Raw genomic sequence first — 25,282 nt, 5'->3', positions numbered from 1 at the left:
ACCACACCTTCACTTAGAGCTTTTTGGTGTGTAATATACAAGGAGCTTGCTTAAACCTAGTTTAAGCAAATTGCTTCTGTACTTTATATTAAAGATTCTGAATATGAAATATTTCTTGTATAGGCTTATGAAAGCATTCAGTTTACTCCTGTGTCTTTATACAGCCTTCTAACGTAAATCAAAGATGGACTTAAAAGTTTTTCTTCTTTTGTTGGATGTGGGGCTTGAACTCTGGGCCTGGGTGCTGTCCCTCACCATTTTGGCTCAAGGCTAGCGCTCTACCATTTGAGCCACAGCACCACTTCCTGCTTTTTCTGTTTATGTGGTGCTGAAGAATCGAACTCAGGACCTCATGAACAGGAGGCAAGAACTCTACCCCTGAGTCATCTTCCCAGTCCCAAAAGTTTTTTTGTTTTTTTTTTTTTGGTCGGTCGTTGGGCTTGAACTCTGGGCCTGGGCGCTTGTCCCTCAGCTCTTCAGCTAAAGGCGAGCGCTCTACCACTTGAGCAGCTACAGCGCCACTTCCGGTTTTCTGGTGGTTTATTGGAGATAGGAGTCTCACGGTCTCTCCTGCCCGGGCTGGCTTTGAACCGCGATCCTCAGATCTCAGCCTCCTGAGTAGCTAGGATTACAGGCGTGAGCCACCAGCGCCTGGCTTTTGAAAGTTTTTCTTCTAATGAATTATGGTGAATTGCTAGACGAATTGCAACAGATTTTAATTTATCTCGACAAGTACCAAGATAATAAAAATTAAATATATATAGTATTATGATTAAAAGCACAACTTTTATAACTTAAAACAGAACATTACACTTCAAAGGGATGATTAGCTGTAGTAATAAACTACAAAAATCTGAGGATTAGAAATTTATGACATTACTATCTCCGTCAGTATACAGCAGAGCTAGGATTTAAATCCAAGATCAGCTGATTCAGAGCCTGTTCTTCTGTTTCTGCCATTCTGGATATTGGGGAATGATTTTTGGTCTCAGTGTGTTCTGGAAGAGCATCTGACATACGTTAAAATACAGTTCAACTAAGCTAAAAATGTCTTTCATGAAGTAGCCAAGTGATATAGCTGAATTGAAGTTTGTATATTGAAACAAAAATTTTCTCCACTCCTAGGGATTGTAACTCAGGGCCTTGGACATTAGGGAAACACTCCATATTGTTGGGCTACATCTCTACAAAGTCAGTGTTTTGTTCTAGACTTGTCTCCTTGAATTCATCATAAGAGTTCAGATTAGTGAGCTGGTTTATATACTGATTTCTGGTAGCCGTGATCATTAGTGCTTGCCTGTCCACTTGCTGGCCAGCAGGTTAGATACAAGTATATTGTGACTTCCAAGAATAGGTACTTGGATTTCACTGAAACAAAGAAAGTTGGGGCACATTGAGAAATGATTTTCTTTAAAAATTTTTGTTTAGTAGGTGAATAAACCCACTTTTTTTTTTTTTTTTTTTTTTTTTTGCCAGTCCTGGGACTTGGCCTAGGCATTGTCCTTGAGCTTCTTTAGCCCAAAACTAGCACTTCCATTTGAGCCACAGTGCCACTTCCAGTTTTTCTAGTGGTAAATTGGAGATAAGTCTCAAGGACTTTTTAGGGCTGGCTGGCTTCAAACTACAGTCCTCTGATCCCACTCTCCCAAGTAGCTAGGATTACAGGTGTGGGCCACTGGCACCTGGCCTCTACATTCCTTTTTTTTTTTTAATTGAGTAAAATATTTTATATCAAAATTGGGTAGTTTACCCCCTGACTCCCCGCCAAGGAATCAGCACAAATTTCATTGTGTCTAGAAAGGAAAAGTATGATGATTATACAGTAGAAATGTATGATTATAACTTTGGATTGTGAAATTTCTTTTCCCTCCTAATTCACATGGGTTTTGTTAACTGACCTAATGTTTGCTACTTTTGTTTTACTTGTCAAGGTGATATACAGAGGGGTTACAGTTATATAAGTAAGGTAATAAGTACATTTCTTGTCAAACTTACTACTCCTTCCTTCATTTTTGTCCTCCTTTCATTCACTCCTCCAATCCCCCCAATAATGTCTTGTGTATATCACTGTTGCATTGGTTTCCCTTGTCCTTTGTCTCACCATTCTGTTGTTCCCCTTCCCTTCCCCATTTCACATACCAGGGTAGCAAAATCAAATAACAGCTACAACAGGGGATAGGTATACCTTAGGGGGAAGACTATAAAAGAAACAAGAAGTCACAATAATAACAAAGAAAACCCTCTTGCGTCCATGTCTTGGAGTTCATTTCACTTAGCATCGTCTTATGTAGTCACATGTAAGTAGCTATTGAGCTATTCTGCTCATCTGCGAAGATTATCTTAGACATACACTATTTATTGCAAATAAGGGAAACCATGGGACCTATGTTTCTTCGGGTTTGGGTTACTTAATATGATTTTTTGCATTTCTTTACAAATGGGGAGGTTCATTCTTTCTGATGGAAGCATAGAATTCCATTGTATGTATCTATATATGTGTATATATATCTTTTTAGTTTTTTGGTCGTGGGGCCTGAACTCTGGGCCTGGGCACTGTCCCTCAGCTCTTCAGCTCAAGGCTAGCACTCTACCACTTGAGCCACAACACCACTTCTGGCTTTTTCTGCTTATGTGGTGCTGAGGAATGGAACACAGGACCTTGTGCATGCAAGGCAAGCATTCTACCACTGAGCCACCTTCCCAGCCCTCATATTATCTTTTCTTTTTTCTTTTTCTTTCTTTCTTTCTTTTTTTTTTCTTTTGGTCGTTCATGGGGCCTGAACCCTGGGCACTGTCCCTCAGCTCTTCAACTCAAGGCTAGCACTCCACCACTGGAGCCACAGCGCCACTTCCGGCTTTTTCTGCTTATGTGGTGCTGAGGAATCGAACCCAGCGCCTTATGCATGCAAGGCAAGCGCTCTACCATTGAGCCACCTTCCCAGCCCATATATTATATTTTCTTGATCCATTTGTCTACTGAGTGCATCTGTTTTGGTTCCATATCTTAGCTGTGGTGAATAATACTGCAATAAACATAGTTGGTATGGCCTTGTTTGTGGAAATTTGGATACATGCCCAGAAGTGGGTTTGGTGGGTCATAGGGGAGCTCTATGTTTAGTCTTTTGAGGAACCTCCATACTGCTTTCCAGAGTGATTGAAGAAGTTTACACTCACACCAGCAATGCATTAGGGTTCCCTTTTGGCTACATCCCCTCCAGCATCTGTTGTTGTTAGAGTTCTTGATTATAGCCATTCTAACTGGGGTGAGGTGGAATCTCAATGTTGTTTTGATTTGCATTTCTTTTATGGCCAGAGATGTGGAGCATTTCTGCATGTGTCTATTGGCCATTCTTACTTCCACTTCAGTGAAGTCTCTCATTAAGTCTTAGCCCACTTACTAATTGGCCTCCACATTCTTTATGTGGGCTCCTGAAGAGCTGGCTTCTAGCCACAATTTGCTGAGTTCCTGCTTTGGTTTCCTGGCTGCCATGAGGTAAAGAGCCTTCTTATCACATTGTCCCACATCATCATGTTCTGTGCAAGCACATGGGACTAAGTGGGCAGGGGTGAAACCCCTGAAAACATGAGCCCAAATAAATCTTTTTTTTTTTTTTTCCTGTGAAAAGTTTCTGTCAGGTACGTTATCACAGCAGCAAAACACTGGCTGACAGAGCAACCTTAGAAAATTAAAAAATAATAGCAATGAGATTGACATTCCTGATCTATACATCTGCCAGCACAGCACTTAAGTTTACAGACTACTTAGATTTTTTTCTTAGTCATTTATTTATAGTAGAAGAGATAAAAGACTTGGGGGCTGGGAATGTGGCTTAGTGGTAGAATGCTTGCCTAGCACGCATGAAGCTCCGGGTTCCATTCCTCAGTACCACATAAAGAGAAAAAGCCAGAAGCAGACTATGGTTCAAGTGGTAGAGTGCTATACTTGAGCAGAAGAAGCTCAGGACAGTGCCCAGGCCTTGAATTCAAGTCCCAGAACTGGCAAAAGGAAGAGAGAATTGGAAACATATATTTTATGTCTGTAAAAGTCCTAGACTCTTTAGTGAAACAAACGAAAACAAAAAAAAGGGGAAGCTGTAGAACTCTTTTTTTTTCTTTTTCCTTTCAAAAATAAGTTTTGTCATGGCAAGAGATTTCTTAAAGGCTCCTATTCTCCCCTGGTCCCATAGCTGGTTTGAACCTTTTCATATTACGGAGTAGAGATGCCTTTGAGTTAAATTCAGACGTCTTTTTTATGTCACCTGACAGTCTTGTGGTTTCAGATGAGTATGGTTCACTGCTATTATTAACCTGGCTTGGCAGTTGTGCATACCTGGAGTTTTTAGGGATTTTGAGAAGTGGAGCTGCTTTAATAGAAATAGAGTATCAGTAATGTAGTTTAATCCAACATGTTTTTTTTCAAATCTGTGAACCTAAAAATCACCCCAAAACTAGTTGTAAGTTTGGTGATATATTTGCTTTCATATATGTGATGAATTTTAAGTGCTAAAATGTTGTAAGTACTTGTTTTATGAGAAGTGAATTTATAGTCAATGGACTTCTTGAGTTTTATTAGATATTTAAAAATATATCATATACATATACTTACGTTATTTTTTGGGCATATGTATAGCTGACAATTGTGTCATTCACTGTGCTTTTTCTCTCTGTACATAAGAACATTTACTGCAAATATTTGGAAAGCATTATGTTTTTTTTTTGTCGGTCGTGGGGCTTGAACTCTGGGCCTGGGCACTGTCCCTCAGCTCTTCAGCTCAAGGCGAGCACTCTACCACTTGAGCTACAGCGCCACTTCCGGTTTTCTGGTGGTTTATTGGAGATGGGAGTCTCGGGGTCTTTCCTGCCCAGGCTGGCTTTGAACCGCGATCCTCAGATCTCAGCCTCCTGAGTAGCTAGGATTACAGGCGTGAGCCACCAGCGCCCGGCTGGAAAGCATTATATTTATAAAACTAAATTCAAAACTTGACATTGTAGTAGTATATTGTACATAGTCTATGTATTTATTTATTCATTTATTTATTTTGGTTGGTCATGGAGCTTGAACTCTGGGCTTGGGCACTGTCCCTCAGCTCTTTAGCTCAAGCAAGGCAAGAGTCTCCCGTGGACTTTCCTGCCTAGGCTGGCTTTGAACTGTGATCCTCAGATCTCAGCTTCCTGAGTAGCAAGGATTATAGGCATGAGCCACCAGCACCTGGCAGAGTCAAATATTTTTAAGTAATTTGACATCCTCAACAAAATACAGGGGAAAAAGTTTCTAAAATGCAAATATAATTGAAAGAAGATATATATCATAGAAGATATGAAGTAAGATCAAAGGGAGATGGATGCTGGTGGCTTGTGCCTATAATCCTAGCTATTCATAAGGTTGAGATCTGAGAATTGTGGTTCAAAGCCAGCCTGGTCAGTCAGTAAGACTCCTATCTTCAATTAACCACCAGAAAATTGGAAGTGGTGCTGTGACTCAAAGTGGTAGAGTGCTAGCCTTGAGCAAAAAAGCTCAGGGACAGTACTCAGGCCCTAAGTTCAAGTCCCACCAACAAAAAAAGGGTGGGGGGAGGGTGGTGAAATGGGAAAAAAAAAAAAAAAAACATGTGCTGGGAAGATGGCTCCGAGGTAGAGTGCTTGCCTTGCATGCATGAGGCCCTGGGTTTGATTCCTCAGCACCACATATGCAGAAAAAGCCGGAAGTGGCGCTGTGACTCAAAGAGTAGAGTGCTAGCCTTGAGCTGAAGAGCCTGAGGGACAGCGCCCAGGCCCAGAGTACAAGCCCCATGACCGACAAAAATAAAAAAAATAAATAAAAATAACATTATGTGGCAATATTAAGTGTTGCAGGAATGTCAACAAAGAGTAGACTTGAAGGTTTTGAGAGTTTAGTAAGTGGTAATCCCACACTGATCACAAAAAAAGTTCACTTAAGGTTTTTGTTACACTTAATGTCACATTCTTCTAATACATTTCAGGAACAACTCATTAGACAACCTTTTTTTGGGCCAGTTGTGGTGCTTGAACTCATTGAATACACCAATATTTAACATCCTGGCCTCCCAGTTTCTTCTTTTGTCCCTCCCCTTGGTCTCTTCTTGGTTATACTTTGAGCAAATTGAAAGCTACTCATTCTGACCATAATTTCATATCCTTATTGAAACCTTTTTTTTCCTTCAAGACTACTGTTTTTGTTGTTTTGTTTCATCCTTTTCTTCAATTAAGTTTATTAAGACCATATTTCCTCAGCTAATGAAGTCCAGACTTTATGTTCTTTTATTGTAACTGCTGAGCAATTTCTATTAAATCCAGTGTTTTCCATTATTGGTTTTTACAAGACTACTTTTCTGATTATTTTGGGTCTTGAACTTGGCCTGGGTACTGTCCCTGAGCCTCTTATTTGCTCATGGCTAGTGCTCTACCACTTGAGCCACAGTGCCACTTTGGTTTTTGAGTGATTAGTTGGAGATAAGAGTCTCATGTGATCCTCAAATCTCTGAGTAGCTAGGATCACTCCACGAGCCACCAAGCTGAGACCCACCTTGGTCTGGCCTTTAATAGCTTCTTTTACATAACCATAAAGCACAGTTTTTTTGTACAGGCTGTTTAGTGTGATGCAAATCAGTGTGGTCTAAGGATATCAACATTTAATTAGGATTACACAGGAGGAAATGAAAATGTTATTTTCTGTCAAGAATGAAGGTGTTTTCTGTTGCCAGTCACCGGTAGTTTCACATGAATTATTAATACAGATTTAAATTTCTCTAAAGGAAATGAAGGAACTTAATCAAAATCTGTTATTGGTAGATTTTTTGTAAGGAGGGACAAATCTCCCTTGACATTCGTGTGTGTGTGTGTGTGTGTGTGTGTGTGTGTGTGTGTGTGTGTGTGTGTGTGTGTGTGTGTGTGTGTGTGTGTGTGTGTGTGTGTGTGTGTGTGTGTGTGTGTGTGTGTGTGTGTGTGTGTGTGTGTGTGTGTGTGTGTGTGTGTGTGTGTGTTGGAATTGGGCTTAAACAATCAGGACTTGGGTGCTGTCCTTTCGCTATTTTGGCTTTTTGGTGGTTAATTGGAGATGAGCCTCATGGACTTTCTTGCCTGGGCTGGCTTTGAACTGAGATCCTCAGATCTCAGCCTTCTGAATAGCTAGGGTTACTAGCATGAATCACCAATGTCTGTTTTAGTGTTATCATTTCTTAGCAACTGACAGTAGTATGTTGGTTCACCAAGCTAATTTCTCCATCATTTCATTCACCGTTTTTTTTTTTTTTTTTTCTGATTTCATTTGTCCTGTTTGATCTTTTACACCATATAGCTATAATATAGATGTAGGAGAAAAATGAGGGAGGGGTAAAAAGTTTGACACTCACTACCTTATGTATGTAACCGTAACCCCTCTGTACATCACTTTGACAATCAAAAAGAAAAAAATATATAGATGATAGTCATTGCCCCAGTATAATATAGCTGATATGACTCTTTCCTTGTGCCTAACTCTTAGACATCCCTACTGTCCAAACTTTTTTGTTGTTGTTGTTGATCATGGGCTTGAACTCAGGGCCCGGACACTCTCCCTGAGCTCCTTTTACTCAAGGCTAGTGTTCTACCACTTTGAGTTACAGTGCCACCCATATAGTAGATCTAGAAGTCAAATTATAACTAAAGAACACATTGTAGATTTTTATATAAAATAGCATTACTTAGTTTAAGTCTGAAAAGTTATACAGTTATGACCCTTTTTTTTTTGTTGTGGGTTGTAGGGCTTGAACTCAGGGCCTGGGCACTGTGTATGAGCTCTTTTGCTCAAGTCTAGTGTTCTACCACTTTTGAACCACAACACCACTTCTGGATTTCTGGTGGTTCATTGGAGATAAGAGTCTCACAGACTTTTCCTGCCCAGGCTGGCTTTGAGCTGTGATCCTCAGATCTCAGCCTCATGAATACCCAGGATTACAGGTGTGAGCCACCAAACTATTAAGGCTGTTAGTTGCTTTTTAAAATTATGATTACAGTTTTGAAAACTAGATATGCATCCATAGACAGAATTTTGCTTGTCTTTAACTTTTTGTATAAATTGAAAAATACAGTCAGTATTTGTATTAACTGTTCACAATATAGCCTTATTTTTTTGCCTATATTGTGTTTGTGGTATGGTTTTCAATAACATAAAAATATCATAATGTATTTATACACTCTGCTATTGGTGGATATTTTTTCTTCAATTTGTAGCTATTAAGAACATGCCTGCTATAAATATTCTTCTATTGTGGTAAACTTTTCTGAAGTAGAATTGCTGGAATCAACTTTAATTTTAGGAGAGAGAGAGAGAGAGAGAGAGAGAGAGAGAGAGAGAGAGAGAGAGAGAGAGAGAGAGAGAGAGAGAGAGAGAGAGAGTGTGTGTGTGTGTGTGTGTGTGTGTGTGTGTGTATTTTTGCCAGTCCTGGTGCTTGAACTCAGGGCCTGGACACTGTCTCTGGCTTCTTTTTTGCTCAAGGCTAGCACTCTACCACTTAAGACACAGCACAACTTCTGGCTTTTTCTGTTTATGTGGTACTGAGGAATCAAACTCAGGTCTTCCTGCATGCTAGGCAAGAACTCTATCACTAAGCCACATTTCCTGCCCCTGCTGTACAAGTTTTTATTGACGGCATTGTTTGAGAATTTCCACTACACTTGTTTTATCACTTTGTTTATTTATGTCTTTCAACTCCTTTGCTGTTGTTTAAACTGAAAATAGTTTCTGTTTTCACATTTATCTAAAAGGTCAGTAGCTGAGTGTTAGTGGCTCATACCTATAATCCTAGCTACTTAGGGGGCTGAGATCTGAGGATCATGGTTCAAAGCCAGTCTAGGCAGGAAAGTCTGTAAGACTCTTATCTCCTGTGGTGTTGTGGTTCAAAAGTAGTAGAACAGGGGCTGGGAAGGTGGCTCAGTGGTAGAGTACTTGCCTTGCATGCATGAGCCCAGGGTTCGATTCCTTAACACCACATAAACAGAAAAAGCCAGAAGTGTACTGTGTCTCAAGTGGTAGAGCGCTACCCTTGAGCAAAAGAGCTCATATACAGTGCTCAGGCCCTGAGTTCAAGCCTTACAACATTAAACTCAGTAGTGCTATTTTATATAAAGATCTCTAGTGTGTTCTTTAGTAATAATTTGACTTCTAGATCTATTATATGGATTTATTTATAAAGATATAAATTGACATTTTCTAAAGTATCTCTGATGTACCTTTTTTCCTTTCTAGTTGGCCTTTACCAGAGTTTGATCCAAGCCAGATTCGACTGATAGTATATCAAGACTGTGAAAGACGAGGGAGAAATGTCTTGTTTGACTCCAGTGTTAAGAGAAAAAGTGAGGACACATCAGTTTCAGTGAGTATCGTTATTGATTTGATTGAAATTTAATGTTGGATATTTTAATAATGAAAGAAAGGGTAGGTAAAAGTTCAGTTATGGTATTTTTGTTTGTGATAAGCATTTGTCTCTAGCATGTTTAAAATTCAAAGTCCTAATTGTGAGGGTTTACTTTTTAAGAAAACACTTTCATTATTTCTTATCATTATTCTTATTTCATTATTTCTTAGCTAGAAATTGTAGTTCAATTTTTTTTAATATGATTGTGTTGTTTGGTATAGCAGAGTTATTGGGGTCTTTATGGAAGATGTGTCTTAAACCTCTTGCTTTGCAATTGTGGAGAATGAGATCTAGAAAAGTGAAAATATCTATTTAAAGGTACAAAACAATTTAAGGCTCTAGGCTGTAGAACACTGTATTTTCTCCTATGCTAAAGTGTAAAAACAAGAAAAACTATTCTGTAAACTTTGACACTATATTTTGAAATATGTTGTAAACGGCTTGTAATTAAGTTAACCTAGAACTAAAATCCTCCTAATCTCTGCCTCCTGAGTGTCTTCAGTTACAGGTGTCTTTCACCACTCTGGTATTTAAGTCATTATTAGTAAATACTGCTTTAGCCATAGTGATGTAGAGTAATTGCTGTGATTTTAAAATGTCCAGTGGAAAAATGTACTAGACTCTACAAATGTTGTAGATTAGCTCTGAATAAAGAAAAATGGTCCTAAATATAGCACAAATGTAAGTAGGTATAATTTAAAAAATAGATTATTTTGCCATTCTAGGGTTTTCCAAAGGGTTTTATACTGTAGTTTATTTTGCATATAGTAAGAACTCTGTCAGAATATGAATGGGAATATCATCTGTGTTTCAGAAATTGTGTAGTGATGCTCAAGTTAAAGTCTTTGGGAAATGCTGTCAACTGAAACCTGGCGGAGACAGTTCTTCCTCTTTGGATAGTTCCATCACTTTATCCTCTGATGTAAAAGAGCAGTGTCCAAAGTACCAGGTAAAATCACCAATTTCATTTGTTTATTCATTCACTTATAAATAGTTTTGAGTGCCATGTTAGGACCAGAAATATCACAGTGACTAGTCCTTATCTCCTTAGGATTTCATTATGGTAATTAGTTTTATTTTTTTATTTTTTGTCAATTGTGGAGTATGAACTCAGGGCCTGGGGGTGCTGTCCTTGAGCTCTTTTGCGTATGGCTAGCACTCTACCACCTTGAGCCACAGGAACACTTCCAGCTTTTAAGTGGTTAATTGGAGATAAAAGTCTTACAGGGATTTTTCTGCCCCACTGGCTTCAGATCTCAGTTTCCTGAATTGCTAGGATTGCAGTCGTGAGCCACCAGCACCTGGCTAAAGATAGGTCATTTAAAAAAAGCAAATTTATGAACATTGAAAAATCTAGATATGGGGAACCTAGGATGTTTTCTTCTTTCTCTCAACTCATGTTTATTGGCAATCAGAATTTATTTTATTTTCTTTCTTTACTTTTTGGTCTGAGACTAGGATTCAAACTCAGTTCCTGATGCTTCTGGTCATTGGCTAGCACTCTACCAACTGAGCCAGGTCTCCAACCCCAGAATTCCTTATTTTTTGTACCATTTCATTGTTGAAATTTAAAGATAATACAAAATACAATTCAGACATATTATAAAATTAGAACATAACTGGAAGTAGAACACACAGAAATATACAGAATTCTTTTAAAATACGGCATTAGCAGATGACAGTTCTTCACTCCTGTAATCCTAGCTACTTAGGAGTCTGAAGTAGGGAGGACTGTGGTTTAAGGTTAGCCTGTGCAGAACAGTGGATAGGACTCTTAAGTGACAGTTAGATGCAGTGGCTTACAACTGTCATTCTAGCTATGATAGGAAGCCTAAAATAGGTAGATTGCTACTCAGGTTCATATCTGGACCAGGAAATAAATCCAACAAAACAGGGCTAGAGATATAGCTTAGTAATAGAACTACAAGGTGCTGAGTTCAAACCCTAGTAGCATTAACAGCAACTAAGCAGGATTAAATGAGTAACTACATAGGAATGTATATAAACGTGTATATATATATATATATATATATATATATATATATATATATATATATTTTTTTTTTTTTTTTGGGTCCGGTCGTGGGGCCTGAACTCTGGGCCTGGGCACTGTCCCTCAGCTCTTCAGCTCAAAGCTAGCACTCTACCACTTGAGCCACAGCGCCACTTCTGGCTTTTTTTTTTCCTGCTTATGTGGTGTTGAGCAATTGAACCCAGGGCCTCAAGCATGCAAGGCAAGCGCTCTACCACTGAGCCACCTTCCCAGCCCTATAAACATATTTTATATAAGATCATTGTTTAGTTTCACGCTAAGCCAATAGGAAATGTGTATCCTCTTACTTACATGAATCATAAGAATTTTATATTTTGTACCAAAATAGATTCTTGAGCATTTAAGTTATTTGTACTGAGATGATTGTGTTTCAGTGGAAATTTATCTTTATACTTCTCAATGGAATAGCTAAAGTCTGGGTGTTTAGTAGGAGTACTCTACAGACACTTCTGTCTTCCTTTGTTTTCTTTTTCTTCACTTTAAACAAATTCCCAAGTAGTACTCTGCCATGTAGCACCAGCAGAGGTTATGCCACTGTGAAGTGTTCTATTTTTCCAATTGTGGAAAATTAACCTTCTTTTATATATTATGTGATGAAAAATAAACAGTAGTAAACTGACCAAGTTTATTGAGTCTGATGATAATGAGTGATAATGACCACATTTCATATCAGAATCCTCTTAAGAGATTTGTTTTAAAAGCAGAAACTATCCAACCATTTAAACTGTTTTAATATTGTTCACTGTACTTGATATGTTTGATAAAATGTGATCTCAGGTAACTAGAACATTGTCTTTAAATTACATGGGTTATAGCAGATTATTAACTTCAGCAACAAGTACTTGGAAAATCTAGGCCTTTTAAATAAAGCATAAAAGGCAATGGTAGTAGTAGTTTCTTATATGATTTTTATTATAAATTTTGTCATATTAGAATTGATGACATGCTGGTGATGATTTTGTTAACAATTCGGTATATGCTAAAACAAGCACTTCGCCTCAGCTGGCTTCAAACTTCAATCTAGCCAGACACCAGTAATCCTAGCTACCCAGGAGGCTGAGATCTGAGGATCCAGGTTCAAAGCCAGCCGGAACAGATTGATTCTTACCTGAGATTCTTACCTCAAATCTGAGATTCTGGAAGTGGAGTTGTAACTCAAGTTGTGCAGTGCCAGCCTTGAGTAAAAATGATAGAACATGAGGCTCTCACTTCAAGGCCCAGTACTGGCAAACAAACCCTCAATCCTCAGATCTCAGCCTTCTGAATAGCTAGTAGCTAGGAATATAGGTGTGAGCAACAAGCACCTGGCTGTGTTGTTTTGTTTGTTTGTTTTACTATAGTGTTGTACGAGTTCTTTATATATTCTGGAAACTGACCTTTTACTAGATAAGTAGTTTGTGAAAGATTTCTCCTTATCTTGCAGATTTCTTTTTTGCCTTTCTGATTGTTCCCTTTTGTAGAAACTTTTTAGCTAGATGTCCCAATTTTATTTTATTTTAATTAATTTATTTTTTTTGTTGGTCGTGGGGCTTGAACTCTGGGCCTGAACGCTGTCCCTCAGCTCTTCAGCTCAAGGCGAGCGCTCTACCATTTGAGCTACAATGCCACTTCCAGTTTTCTGGTGGTTTATTGGAGATAAGAGTTTCATGGACTTTCCTGCCCGGGCTGGCTTTGAACCGCGATCCTCAGATCTCAGCCTCCTGAGTAGCTAGGATTACAGGCGTGAGCCACCAGTGCCCGGCTTCATTTTTATTTTTATTTGCCAGTCTTGGGGCTTATACTCAGGGCCTCAGGGCCTAGGCCCTGTCCCTGAGCTGCTTTTTTTTTTTTCTCGAGGTTAGCACTCTATGACTTGAGCCACAGTGCCACTTCTGGCCTTTTCTGTTTATGTGGTACTGAAAAATTGGACCCAGGCCTTCATGCATGCTAGGCAAGCACTCTACCACTAAGCCACATTCCCAGCCTTCTCTTTTTTCCTTTTGTTGCCTGTGCTTTCATTGCCAAGATCAATGTTCTAAAGATTTTCTTTGATCTTACATTTAAGTCTTTAATCCAGTTTGAGTTGACTTTTAAAATATGATGTAATGGTTCGGTTTTACTTGCTTGCATGTAAAAATTCAGCTTTCTCAGCAGCAGACTATCCTTTCCTTATTGAGTATTCTTAGCACCCTTGTGATTAATAATTGACATGGCTGGTGTGGATTAGTTTTTGTACTCTATATTTTGTTCTATTGGTCTATTTGCCTGTTTTTCTGCCAGTACCATACTATTTTTATTACTGTATGTTTGTAATATATTTTGAAATCTGGAATTTTGATACCTCAATCTTTTTCTTGTTCTCATTCTAGAGTCTTTGGTTATTTGTGGTCTTTTATAATTCCATGTGAATTTTATAGTATTTTTCTATTTTTTATAAAATATATTCTTAGAATTTTAATAGATACATTGAATCAGTAGAGCACAGGTAAGTCTTTTTATTTTTTACTAATTATTTTTTTGGTCTGTGATGGGGTTTGAACTCAGGGCCTATGTGCTGTCCCTGAGCCTCTTTGTGCTTAAGGCTAGCACTCTACCACCTTGAGCCACAATGCCATTTCTGGTTTTTTGGAGTAGTTAACTGGAGGTAAGAGTCTTTCTGGGACTTTTTTTTCCTAGGCTGGATTCTAACCCCAATCTTCAGATCTCAGCCTCCTTAGTGGCTCGGAATACAGTCATGAGCCACTGGTACCCAGCTTAAGTCTTCTTTTTCTTTGTATTTATTTATTTATTTTTTATTTTTTGCTGGTCACAGGGCCTGAACTTGGGGCCTGGGCGCTGTCCCTCAGCTTTTCAGCTCAAGGCTAGCACTCTACCATTTGAGCCACAGCATCACTTCCAGCTTTTTCTGCTTATGTGGTGCTGAGGAATCGAACCCAGGACCTCATGCATGCAAGGCAAGCACTCTACCACTGAGCTACCTTCCCAGCCCCTTGTATTTATTTATTTAGGCCATTCCTGGGGCTTGCATTCAGGACTTAGGCACTGTCCCTGAGCTTTTTTTGCTCAAGGCTAGAACTCTAACCACTTCCAGCTTTTTCTATTTATGTGTTACTGAGGAATTGAACCCAGGGCTTTATGCATGCTTAGCAAGCACTCTTCCACTAAGCCACATTTCCACCCCAAGTCTTCTTTTTAAAAAGTACAAAATATATATGATTTTTCCATTTGTGCATGTTTCATTTACAAAATAGAAGTAATAAAAATTATATAGTGAATTACATTTATGTTATAAGCCTTAGGGAAATGTATATGTGTAAGACATTACTAAGGATGTTCATTTGAACAGTATTTGTAATAGAAAAAACCTGAAGGTGATCTAAATGCTCATCAATATTTGATCTAATGATTGTGATAAACTGTGCTACTTTTCCCCCCATTTACTGCTGTTTCAGGGTTTAAACACAGGGCTTCATGCTCTTGTTCAACATTTTCCACTTATAAATAGTGCTGCTACTTGAGTCACATGTCCAGTTCAGCTTTTTTTGCTGGTTAGTAGGAGATGGAGTTTTCTGGACTCTTCTGCACAGGCTAGCCTCAAAGCCCATTCCTTAGATCCCAGCCTCATGAGTAGCTAGGATTATAAGTGTGACCCATAAGTGCCTGCCTAAATTTGGCATTTGTATACCATAAAATACTTAGTGGCCTTTTTTTTTTTTTTAATTTTCTTGGAGACAAGGTCAAATTCAAGGCTGGCCTCAGAGTCTCAATAGTCCTGCTATGTCCACTCAAGTGCTTGAATAATACGTGTTTGCTATTATACCAGCTTTCATGGGTCTTTTAAAAGGAAAATTTTCAAAAATAAAATTTTATTTTAATATTATTAAAGAGAGTTATACAGAGGGGATACCATTTCATAAATCAGGTATTGAATACAATTCTTTTTTGGATAATGTTGTCACCCTTCCTTCACTTCCCCCTATTAATTAAATTTTTGTGTAACATTAAACTTAGCTGCAAAACATTTTAAGTTGTAGAACGTTGTATATAAGGAAGAATTAAAACTCTTAGGTGTGAGTTAACTATTCATTGCTATGTCTAAACTGCCAGAGAAAACAGCCTGGCTCGGGGGGGATTCATTTTGGCTCATAGTTCAGAGGATCAGTTCAAAGATACTTGGCGCCCCATACAGTTGGACAGAATATCAAGAGTGTGTGTGTGTGTGTGTATGTGTATATGTGTATATGTGTATGTGTGCCAGAGCAATTTATAGTCCTGCCCCCCAAACCACACCCCTGGTGAGTTATTTCCTCCAACTAGTGCCTACCTCTTACCTTTAACTCCCAGTAATACCTTCATAAGTTTAATTGTTGAGTGGGTCACAGTTCTCACAATCTAGTCATTTCACCAGAGGTGTGCTTCACTAATCTCCTAGGCATTTCTCAATTAAGGTTAACCATTATATGGGATATCTATAACTAATGGTTTTTAAAATAACATTTAAAATCATCCTAAGGTTTAAAATTATGTATTTACTTATGTTTCGGTTATTGCGCAGGGTTCTCGATGCCCTTCTGATGCCAATATGCTTGGAGAGATGATGTTTGGCTCAGTGGCAATGAGTTACAAAGGATCTACCTTAAAAATTCATCAGATTCGGTGAGAGGTTTTCTAATTTTTTTAAGTGAATCCATTTTTACATGTCCAGTTTTTTGTTTTGTTTTTTGTTGTCATGGGGCTTGAACTCTGGGCCTGGGTGCTGTCTCAGCTCTTCAGCTCAATGCAAGCGCTCTACCACTTGAGCCACAGCGCCACTTCTGGTTTTCTGGTGGTTTATTGGAGATAAGAGTCTCATGGACTTTCCTGCCTGGGCTGGCACTGAACTGAGATAGTAGCTAGGAATATAGGCATGAGCCACCAGCACTGGGCCATGTCTAATTTTCTTTAAGACAAGAGAATTTCATTTGATCTCTACTCCAATTGAAAATGTCAGATTCTCAATTTATATTGTCCTTTTTGTCTTGTGACTATGCTCTGGGGGATGTGTGACTTACACTTTTTTTAAAAATAATAAATGAACAGATGATTGTGTTTTAATTTTGAATTCTCTTTGACAGTCTACTTGCTTGCTTGTTTGTTTTATAGTTCCCCTCCACAGCTCATGCTCAGCAAAGTGTTTACTGCACGCACTGGCAGCAGTATCTGTGGAAGTCTCAATACGTAAGTGCCTATGGACATAGGGTGAAATGGATTACTTGAGTTGTGTAAAATGAAAAGAGTGCTGTTTAGATTGTACAACACATTCATATTTTCTTTCCTTTTTTTTTTTCCTTTATAAGATGGCTTTTCACTTTGTAAATCAAGCTGGCCTCAAATAATGATCTTCCTTTCTTAGCCTTCCAGGTGCTGAGATTGTAAGCATATGCCACAATACCTGTACAAATTTAGATTGTTTTTTTAATCATCTTAGTTGAAAGCTTATGGAAGCCAGCTTGCATCCTCATTGTAGTTGAAAAAAACATAAACACAAGACTTCTGTTTTAGGAATTTGCTAGAAGGTATATCTGGAAGGAAACTGTTAAGTGCATTTCCATCTTGAGTTACTTCTTAAAATAACCATCTCAGGTTGATTTCCATCAAAGCTTATTTCCCGTCTTTCAGTTCTGTGCTGAGTTAGATTCTATAATGTTGTGCTCTTCAGTTTTTAGGTTCCCTGAAGAATTAACTCTGCAGACAGGAATGGCCTGTATCAGCCATTATATATAATACGTATAATATATAATAATAGCTGTGGGATATTATAAGCATGCCAAGATTAGACAATAAAACTGAAACAGAGCAGGCCTGGTGTCAAGACAATAGGTTATATACCAGAACCTAATAAATGAAGTACAAGGTTAAAGTTAGGATTAGATGATTGTAGATCTTGGAGATGCATTCTGCAGGTGTTGAAGAGAACAGGGCTCGCTGGCTAGTTCAAGTCATAGGGATACCCAGGATATAAAGGAGCAGGAGGTATCAAGAACATACTGAATTCTCTTGAGCCTTGAAGAGATTCTATTACGTTTCTAGTACCTGTAGCTTGTTTTCACATTCAGGAAGAAAGGAAAGGAACAATATTTATTTATTTATTTATTTATTTATTTACTTACTTACTTACTTAATTTATTGTCGGTTGTAGGGCCTGAACTCTGCGCCTGGGGGCTGTCCCTCAACTCTTCAGCTCAAGGCCATTGCACTACTACTTGAGCCACAACACTACTTCTAGCTTTTTCTGCTTATGTGGTGCTGTGGAATCGAACCCAGGGCCTCATGCATTCAAGGCAAGCACTCTACCACTGAGCCACCTTCCCAGCCCAATGCAATGATACTTTTAATATGATTTTTTTTAATATAAGTAAACCTTAGGGTAGACATAATGGCTCTGGACTCTAATCCCAGCTGCTTGAGAAGTGAAGACCCTAGCTGAGCAGTAACTAAAGCAAAAAGTGCTGCAGGCGTGGTTCAAGTAGTAGAGAACTGGGGCTGGGAAGGTGGCTCAGTGGTAGAGCACTTGCCTTGCATGTATGAGGCCCTGAGTTCGATTCCTCAGCACCACATAAGCAGAAAAAAAAAAGCCAGAAGTGGCACTGTGGCTCAAGTGGTAGAGCGCTAGCCTTGAGTTGAAGAGCTGAGGGACAGTGCCTAGGCCCAGAGTTCAGACCCCATGACCAGACCCAAAAAAAAAAAAAAAAAAAAAAAAGTAGTAGAGAACCCTTGCCTAGCAAGTGCAAGTCCTCAGTTTAGACCCTAACACCACCACCAAAAAAACCCCAAATAATAATAAAAGTAAAAAATGCTAACTAAAATACTTTTAATACTGAAGTAGAAATTATGGAACTCAGTGATTTTTTTTTTTGGGGGGGGGAGGGCATTGTGGGGCTTGAACTCTGGGCCTGGTGCTGTTCCTGAGCTCTTTAGCTCAAGGTGAGTACTCTACCACTTGAGCCACAGTGCCACTTCAGTTTTCTGGTGGTTAATTTGGAGATAAGTGTCTCATGGATGTTTCTACCTGAGTTGGCTTTTGAACCCCAATCCTCAGATCTCAGCTTCCTGAGTAGCTAGGATTACTGGTGTGATCCACCGGTGCCCGGCTCAGTGATTGCTTTTTTTAACTTTAATCACCTCAGTTTCTCATCTTTTCTAATTTCTTACTGATTCCTAAAATTTATAGAAAGGATACTTTTGCACAGTAACATTATTTCTGTTATTTTGGATGCTTGATTATATAGATGATATAGGTTGTTTTTAAAGTGTGGCCTAAAATAGATTTTGGTTATTTTGGTGGTTGTTGCTACTTACTGCTTCTTCCTTTTGAATTCTGCACTTCTTTCTTTTTCCCCTTCCTATTGCAGATGTTTAGAAAATGTTTTCACATTCAAAAATATGAGGGAAACCTTATTGGTAATGGAAACCAAAGTTAGCAACTTTCTTCTCTAAAGGGCAGATAGTAAATAGATATCTTTGACTTTGTAAACTGCACAATGTGTTGTAGTTTCTCACTCCTGGCATTGTAGCATTCAAGTAACCATAGCAGTACATAAGTGTACTAGGAGCATGACTATACTCCTAGAAAACTTTACTGTAGCAGGCTGAATTTGACCTTCAGGCTATAATGTTTATGTGCTTGTTGTTTATAATTTACATTTATGATACTAGTAAGTAAACTTAAAATAGTTTTGCAGTTAAAATTTTATTAGGATGTATAAAGAATCACCTTCAGAAGCATAATATGAATATGGATTTTTTTTTCTTCCCACCCCTCCCATAGGTTACAAGATAGTCTTGAATTCATCAATCAGGACAATAATACTTTAAAGGCTGACAGTAACACAGTTATTAATGGACTGCTTGGAAATATAGGTAAATGGTACTTTGATTTTATAAATTCAAGAAGTGTGAACAGTATAACAAGAATTTAAAGTTGTTTTTTTTTTTAAATAGTGCAGGTGTGTTTGTTGTAAGACCAAATAATTTCATATACTATAATACAGCCATTTAAGTCACAATTTTGTATGACATCTGCTTATTTAGAAAACATTTTTCTTATACTAGAATATACCATTTTATATCTGCAAATAAGAGAACCACTAAAGATATATTTTAACTTGGCTTCTTTTTTTTTAATTGCTAATGGGGAAATATTATAGGCTTTATTGCAGAATGTTAAAGGACAATGAAATAGGGGCATAATGGAACATAATCTTAGGAAGACCTCAGTACCACTAAGATCTCACTCCTCAGACATATCAATAAAATTCTGTAATTTCCCCAAACATGCCATTGTCTCATCAAACAAAAACTTCTTTTCCATATTTGGTAGGTGTGATAAGTCTCTAACACCACTTAAAATCTTTTACTGGAAATTAACAGCTTCTTAATTTATATAAAAGATATTAAACTGGTTTTTAGGATACTACTCCATTAACACAGAGATAAACAAATGTTAATATTTTCTACTCCATTAATAAATGGATAAAGAAATCATTTTTCAAGACACACAAAATTGATTTATAATAGAGTAGATCCTGTATAATGGTGAAGAAATAACCATCTTTATAAGATATGCAAGGACAATCTGGTGCCTGCGTGGAACTGTGCATTATATTCTCATCTGCTCAATGAAAGTTATTTTTCTTTTCTTTTTTGAAAATCATTTTTCAAATGGTGCTCGTTTTTGTGGCTACTAGTTTATATGAGCAGACAGTTGAACATGGTGTTTCTTTAAAGTAATGTATTAGCATAACAGCTTAGTTTTACTTTGATGAACTAATTGTTGTTATTACCTAATAATTCTAAAATGATAAACTTTCTCAAATTTCTAGCCTAGAAAGCTTTGTGAAATTGCTGCTAACTGTATCTTCCAGTGTATAAACAATCTCATTTAAGTTCTTTAGAGTTGCCTTGGGAGTGGACAGCACTTAGTAAACCATGAGTGTACTTGTATTTGTGCCTTTTCCTTTGGAGACAGTGTCTGGCCAGGCTGACCTCAGGCTGCTCCTGCTTCTGCCTCCTAAGTGTTGGAATTCTACATGTGTACCACAATACCTACTTATACTTAACCTTTATGAATATTTATTAGCTGATCTATTAGTAAAATATCACAGTGTTTCCTTCCAACCTGACCAGTATAGATTCTGCTCATAGATACTAGTTTTGGAAATGCATATTTGAGGGAACAACCATGGATTAAGCACCTGCTGTGGATTATTAGTGTTAGGTAGTTACAATATAGTGTATATCTGTTTTATGGAAAAGCAGAAGTTTTCTTTGACTCACCTGAGTAATTACTTCATTTTTTTCTTTTTGTGCTTGTACTGGGTAGAAATTGAACTCGGGGTCTGGGCTCTGTCCCTTAGCTTTTTCCCTCAAGGCTGGTACTCTACTGCTTTTCTACAGCTCTACTTCTGGCTTTTTGCTGTTAATTAGAGATAAAAAGTCTTTCTGATTTGTCTGTCTGGGCTGGCTAAAAACTGCAATCCTAGATCTCAGCCTCTTTGTGTAGCTAGTGTTATAGGCATGAGCCACCAGTGCTTGGCCTTCACTAATTATTAAAGGAAAATATATAACAAAAATATCATAAAAATATTTTTATAATTTGACTGTTTTCAAGCTCAAGAGGTCTTTTAAAAGTTGTTGTCGTCATCATTATCATCATTGTCATCATCACTGGTACTGAAGTTTGAATTCAGGATCTTGTACTTGCTCAGTGCCCCTTCTAACACTTAAGCCCCATGTCCAGACCATTTTGCTTTATCTTATTTTTTAGATAGGGTTTCATGTTTTTTATTCCAGCTGGCCTTGGACCTCAATCCTCCTGCTTCCGTAACAGACAAGTACTACCCAGTGTATTTGTTGTGATGGAGTTTCAATAACTATTTCTCCAGAGTGGCTTCAAACCACAGTCTCCCTGGGATCTCTTAATTCCACTGGAGTATCTGGGCTATAAGCCTGAGCCACTGCGCCTGGCCAGTTTATTCTTTTTTTTTTTGGTCCGGTCGTGGGGCCTGAACTCTGGGCCTGGGCACTGTCCCTCAGCTCTTCAGCTCAAGGCTAGCGTTCTACCACTTGAGCCACAGCGCCACTTCCGACTTTTTTTCTTTTTGCTTATGTGGTGCTGAGGAATCAAACCCAGGGCCTCATGCATGCAAAGCAAGCACTCTACCACTGAGCCACCTTCCCAGCCCTAGTTTACTGATTTTAATAGTACAAACTAGTTGCCACTTATTGAGGTGAATTATACTATAGAAGCTAAATATACTCATCCTGTCATAGAGCAGAAAATTCACTTAATAAAAATGTAGACTTTAGTAAGTGCTTTGTACTTACACACTGTTAATTGTTCATCAAGCATAGTTGAGCACCATTTCTTATTTCTGGAAATACTCAGTTAATTAATCAAGTACTTACCAAGCACCTGGGCTCACACTCTGCTAAGTCCTAAGGATTTAGTGATTAACCAGGTACAGCTTTTATTGCAGTGGATTTATACTTAGTGGTACTCAAAGAAGTAATAAAACAATTATTGCATGTTGTAGTGAATTCTTTTTTTTTTTTTTTTTTTTTTGGGTCCAGATGTGGGGCCTGAACTCTGGGCCTGGACAGTGTCCTTCAGCTCTTCAGCTCAAGGCTAGCGCTCTACCACTTGAGTCATAGCGCCACTTCTGGCTTTTTTCTTTTTTGCTTATGTGGTGCTGAGGAATCGAACCAAGGGCCTAATGCATCCAAGGCAAGCACTCTACCACTGAGCCACCTTCCCAGCCCCCTGTTGTAGTGAATTCTTAGTCAACATTAAAAGCAGACTTTGGTAAAAATCATAGGAAGCACTCAATTCATGGAAGAATTCCTTTAGGACTTGAGGTATAAACTTCAGATGGCTGGGGAAAGAAATAATCTAGGAAGAATCACAGTATATGTCCAGTTCTAGGGATAAGAGATCATAGAGTATGTAAACAATGTGAATAAGTAAGTAAAGCACCGAGTAAGAATGAAGGAAATGAAAAAATAAAAAGAATAAAAATATGATTACAGAGGAATTTCTATTTATACATATGCTGTTGGGCACTAGTGAAGATAGGCTAGTTTAGATTTTCCATCTGTGTGTGTGTGTGTATATGTGTGTGAACACACGCATACATGCTCATGTGAAGGTGTGAAGGTACTGCACTTTGAACTTAGGACCTTGCATTCTCACAGCTAGTACTTCACCACTTGGACCACACAGCATTTTTGCTGTTTAATTAGAGATAGAATTTCTAGGACTTTCCTGCCTGAGCTGGTTTTGATTAGTAACTCTTTTTTTTTTTTTTTTTGGTCATTGTGGGGCTTGAACTCTGGGCCTGGGTGCTGTCCCTGAGCTCTTCAGCTCAAGGCAAGCACTCTACCACTTGAGCCATATCGCCACTTCCAGTTTTCTGGTGGTTAATTGGAAATAAGAGTCTCACGGCCTCTCCTGCCAAGGCTGGCTTTGAACCATGACCCTCAGATCTCAGCCTCCTGAGTAGCTAGGATTACAGGCGTGAGCCACTGGTCTCTAACTCCCCCTTTGCTTTTTGAACAAGTGGCGTGGCAAGATTGAATATGCAAGGATTTTATTAGGGCAAATGATTTGAGAGAAAAAATGAGTAGACCTGAGGAAGGCTGTGATGCATGTCTGATTATAAGTGAAGAAAGAGAGAGGTTGGAAGTGTCACCACTTTTGGTATAATCCAAGGAAGAAGGTTTGTCAAGCCAATTACAGATCTTGTGAATTGGTTTGTCAAAAATGTTCTATCTTTGGGCTGGGAATGTGGCTTAGTGGTAGAGTATGTGCCTACCATGCATGGAGGCCCTGGGTTTGATTCCTCAGTACCACATACACAGAAGGAGCCAGAAGTGGCACTGTAGCTCAAGTGTTAGAATGCTAGCCTTGAGCAAAAGAAGCCCAAGGATGGTGTCTAACCCTTGAGTTCAAGCCCCAGGACTGGCAAAAAAAAAGTTCTATCACTCCCCCAAGTGGCTTAGTATACCCGCTACTTTGCCTGGGAGCATTTTATGTAATATGTAGTAGACTTACACAAACATGGCAGTGGATTTCAGAACACAGCAGCTGTAATTTTTGCTCAGTTATAATTCTTAAAGTTGTAGGTCTTTGATGTAAATTCTCAAGGATAAAAAAAAGGACTTTTCACAATAAACAACATAATCAGATCAGGTTTGTATATACAGAAGAATATTCTAGCTGCAATGAAAATTGAGTGGAGCAAGAATGATTGGAATGTGTCCAGAATCTTCTGCCTCATGTAGACTAGTTGGAAAATGGAGGATTATACAGACTTTCCTGAATGGGTCTCAGAAGGCTCCAGGTGTTCTTGGAACACATTTTGAAAACTACTGAACTGTAATATTAAATATATGATGGAAAAGTGGGGGAAATTTGATTATATTTAAATATTGGTGGAAGAAGAGGAAATGAAAGACAGGTATGATCTTGGTAGGAAATTTTTGAATGAGAATGATGGGTTGACATCCTAACTGATTTTAGAATTAGCTTTGGGAGCCAGAGAGTGACCTCCAAAGGTTCGTTATTGAGTGAGTTCTAGCATATCCTAGAACTCCTTAGGCACAGGAGGCAAAGAGGGGTAAAGCATTGGACTAACTTTGGAGGTAAAGTGGTAGGAAATGGAAGTTTCCAATCTGGGATTTCTGCATGTGTTCTTATAAGCCTGTACCCACTGTAGGAAACTATATACATACTCTCCTATGCTGAGAGCGAAGAAAAAAATGGGTAAAGGATTACAAAGAAGTTAAGTTTTGAAATAGCCAGAGAAAGTAAGGCACGGACAATGGAAGGAAGAGCTGACCATAGAGACATGAAAGGATTGCTACAAATGCAGTCAAAATTCTTGTTGGAGAAAAATAATGTATTTGCAATTTGAGAAATGCTTTGTCAGTTTTTCAAACAGGTGAGGCTCCTAGTCTGTTGTAGGTATAAAACTTATACATGACTAGACTGCCTGATTAAATATAGCTTACAGGTTGCCCACCTGCTTACATAAAGGCTGTAATGCTCTTTCGGGATTTTCAGACTGCTATTATCTCCTATATGGCAGCTACTTTTTCTACACACTTGAAATTTCTGATGCTTTCATAGCAGCTGACTCTTGGTGTAGGAGTATTGTTTTGTATTGTTTTTCTGGTTTTACCATTGGGTTAGAAAACAATTTTTGTGCTTATTTGTCAGTAAGAGTCCTTGTTGTATTTACTCCTTGTTCTTGTGCTAAGTATTATGGAGTTCTTTTGGCAGGTGCAGGGAATGCTGTAATACAAATGTCTTCTTTGGCAGCTGCCTAATTATCAGTGTTACCAGTATGATGCTTTTTGGGGTGTTTGAAAACATTGCTTTACCTTAGAAAAGATTGAACATTTAAAATAATTTTACCTTCTGTAGCAGAAGCATATCTGTATTATACTAAATGGATTGTAGTTATTGTTTGATACACACCATGACCAAAATGGAAACCACTTTTTTTTTTTTTCCCACAAAGGGAAACTTGAGTTACTCTTATTTAGGTTAAAAGTTTTCCTCCATATCTGTTTGGTCTGCTTTTGTGCTGCCTTACCTCACTTTTCCCAGATGCATTGTGGCTTCTCTAACAACCCTCTCTTTTATGTGTATTTTACGTTTTTGCCATGTAGGTCTTTCACAGTTCTGCAGCCCTAGGCGGGCATTCTCTGAGCAGGGTCCGCTCCGTCTGATCAGGAGCGCCTCTTTCTTTGCAGGTTTGCAATGTGCTGTGTGGGTAGTCTAGTTGGTGTGCCC

The 25,282-nt window shown here is 38.4% G+C and overlaps 1 protein-coding gene across 2 annotated transcripts in view; it reads left to right on the top strand.

The window, feature by feature from the left end:
* Fnip1 (folliculin interacting protein 1) overlaps positions 1 to 25,282 on the top strand; it is an 85,689-nt gene that overhangs the window by 27,973 nt on the left and 32,434 nt on the right. Inside the window, exons 2-7 of one of the 2 annotated variants that reach the window (XM_069993684.1) lie at positions 9,245 to 9,371; positions 10,228 to 10,362; positions 16,001 to 16,101; positions 16,588 to 16,662; positions 19,253 to 19,344; positions 25,159 to 25,242. In XM_069993684.1, coding sequence (XP_069849785.1) covers positions 9,245 to 9,371; positions 10,228 to 10,362; positions 16,001 to 16,101; positions 16,588 to 16,662; positions 19,253 to 19,344; positions 25,159 to 25,242 — 614 coding nt within the window. The remainder of the gene's footprint in view (positions 1 to 9,244; positions 9,372 to 10,227; positions 10,363 to 16,000; positions 16,102 to 16,587; positions 16,663 to 19,252; positions 19,345 to 25,158; positions 25,243 to 25,282) is intronic. The other variant, XM_069993685.1, reaches the window with a different exon arrangement.

Source organism: Dipodomys merriami, unplaced genomic scaffold, assembly GCF_024711535.1.
Source record: "Dipodomys merriami isolate MVZ:Mamm:240054 unplaced genomic scaffold, mDipMer1.0.p SCAF_44, whole genome shotgun sequence".
Classification (NCBI taxonomy): Eukaryota; Metazoa; Chordata; class Mammalia; order Rodentia; family Heteromyidae; genus Dipodomys; species Dipodomys merriami.
The sequence above is the reverse complement of the archived record's forward strand: the minus strand, read 5'-3'. Positions and strand labels throughout refer to the sequence as shown.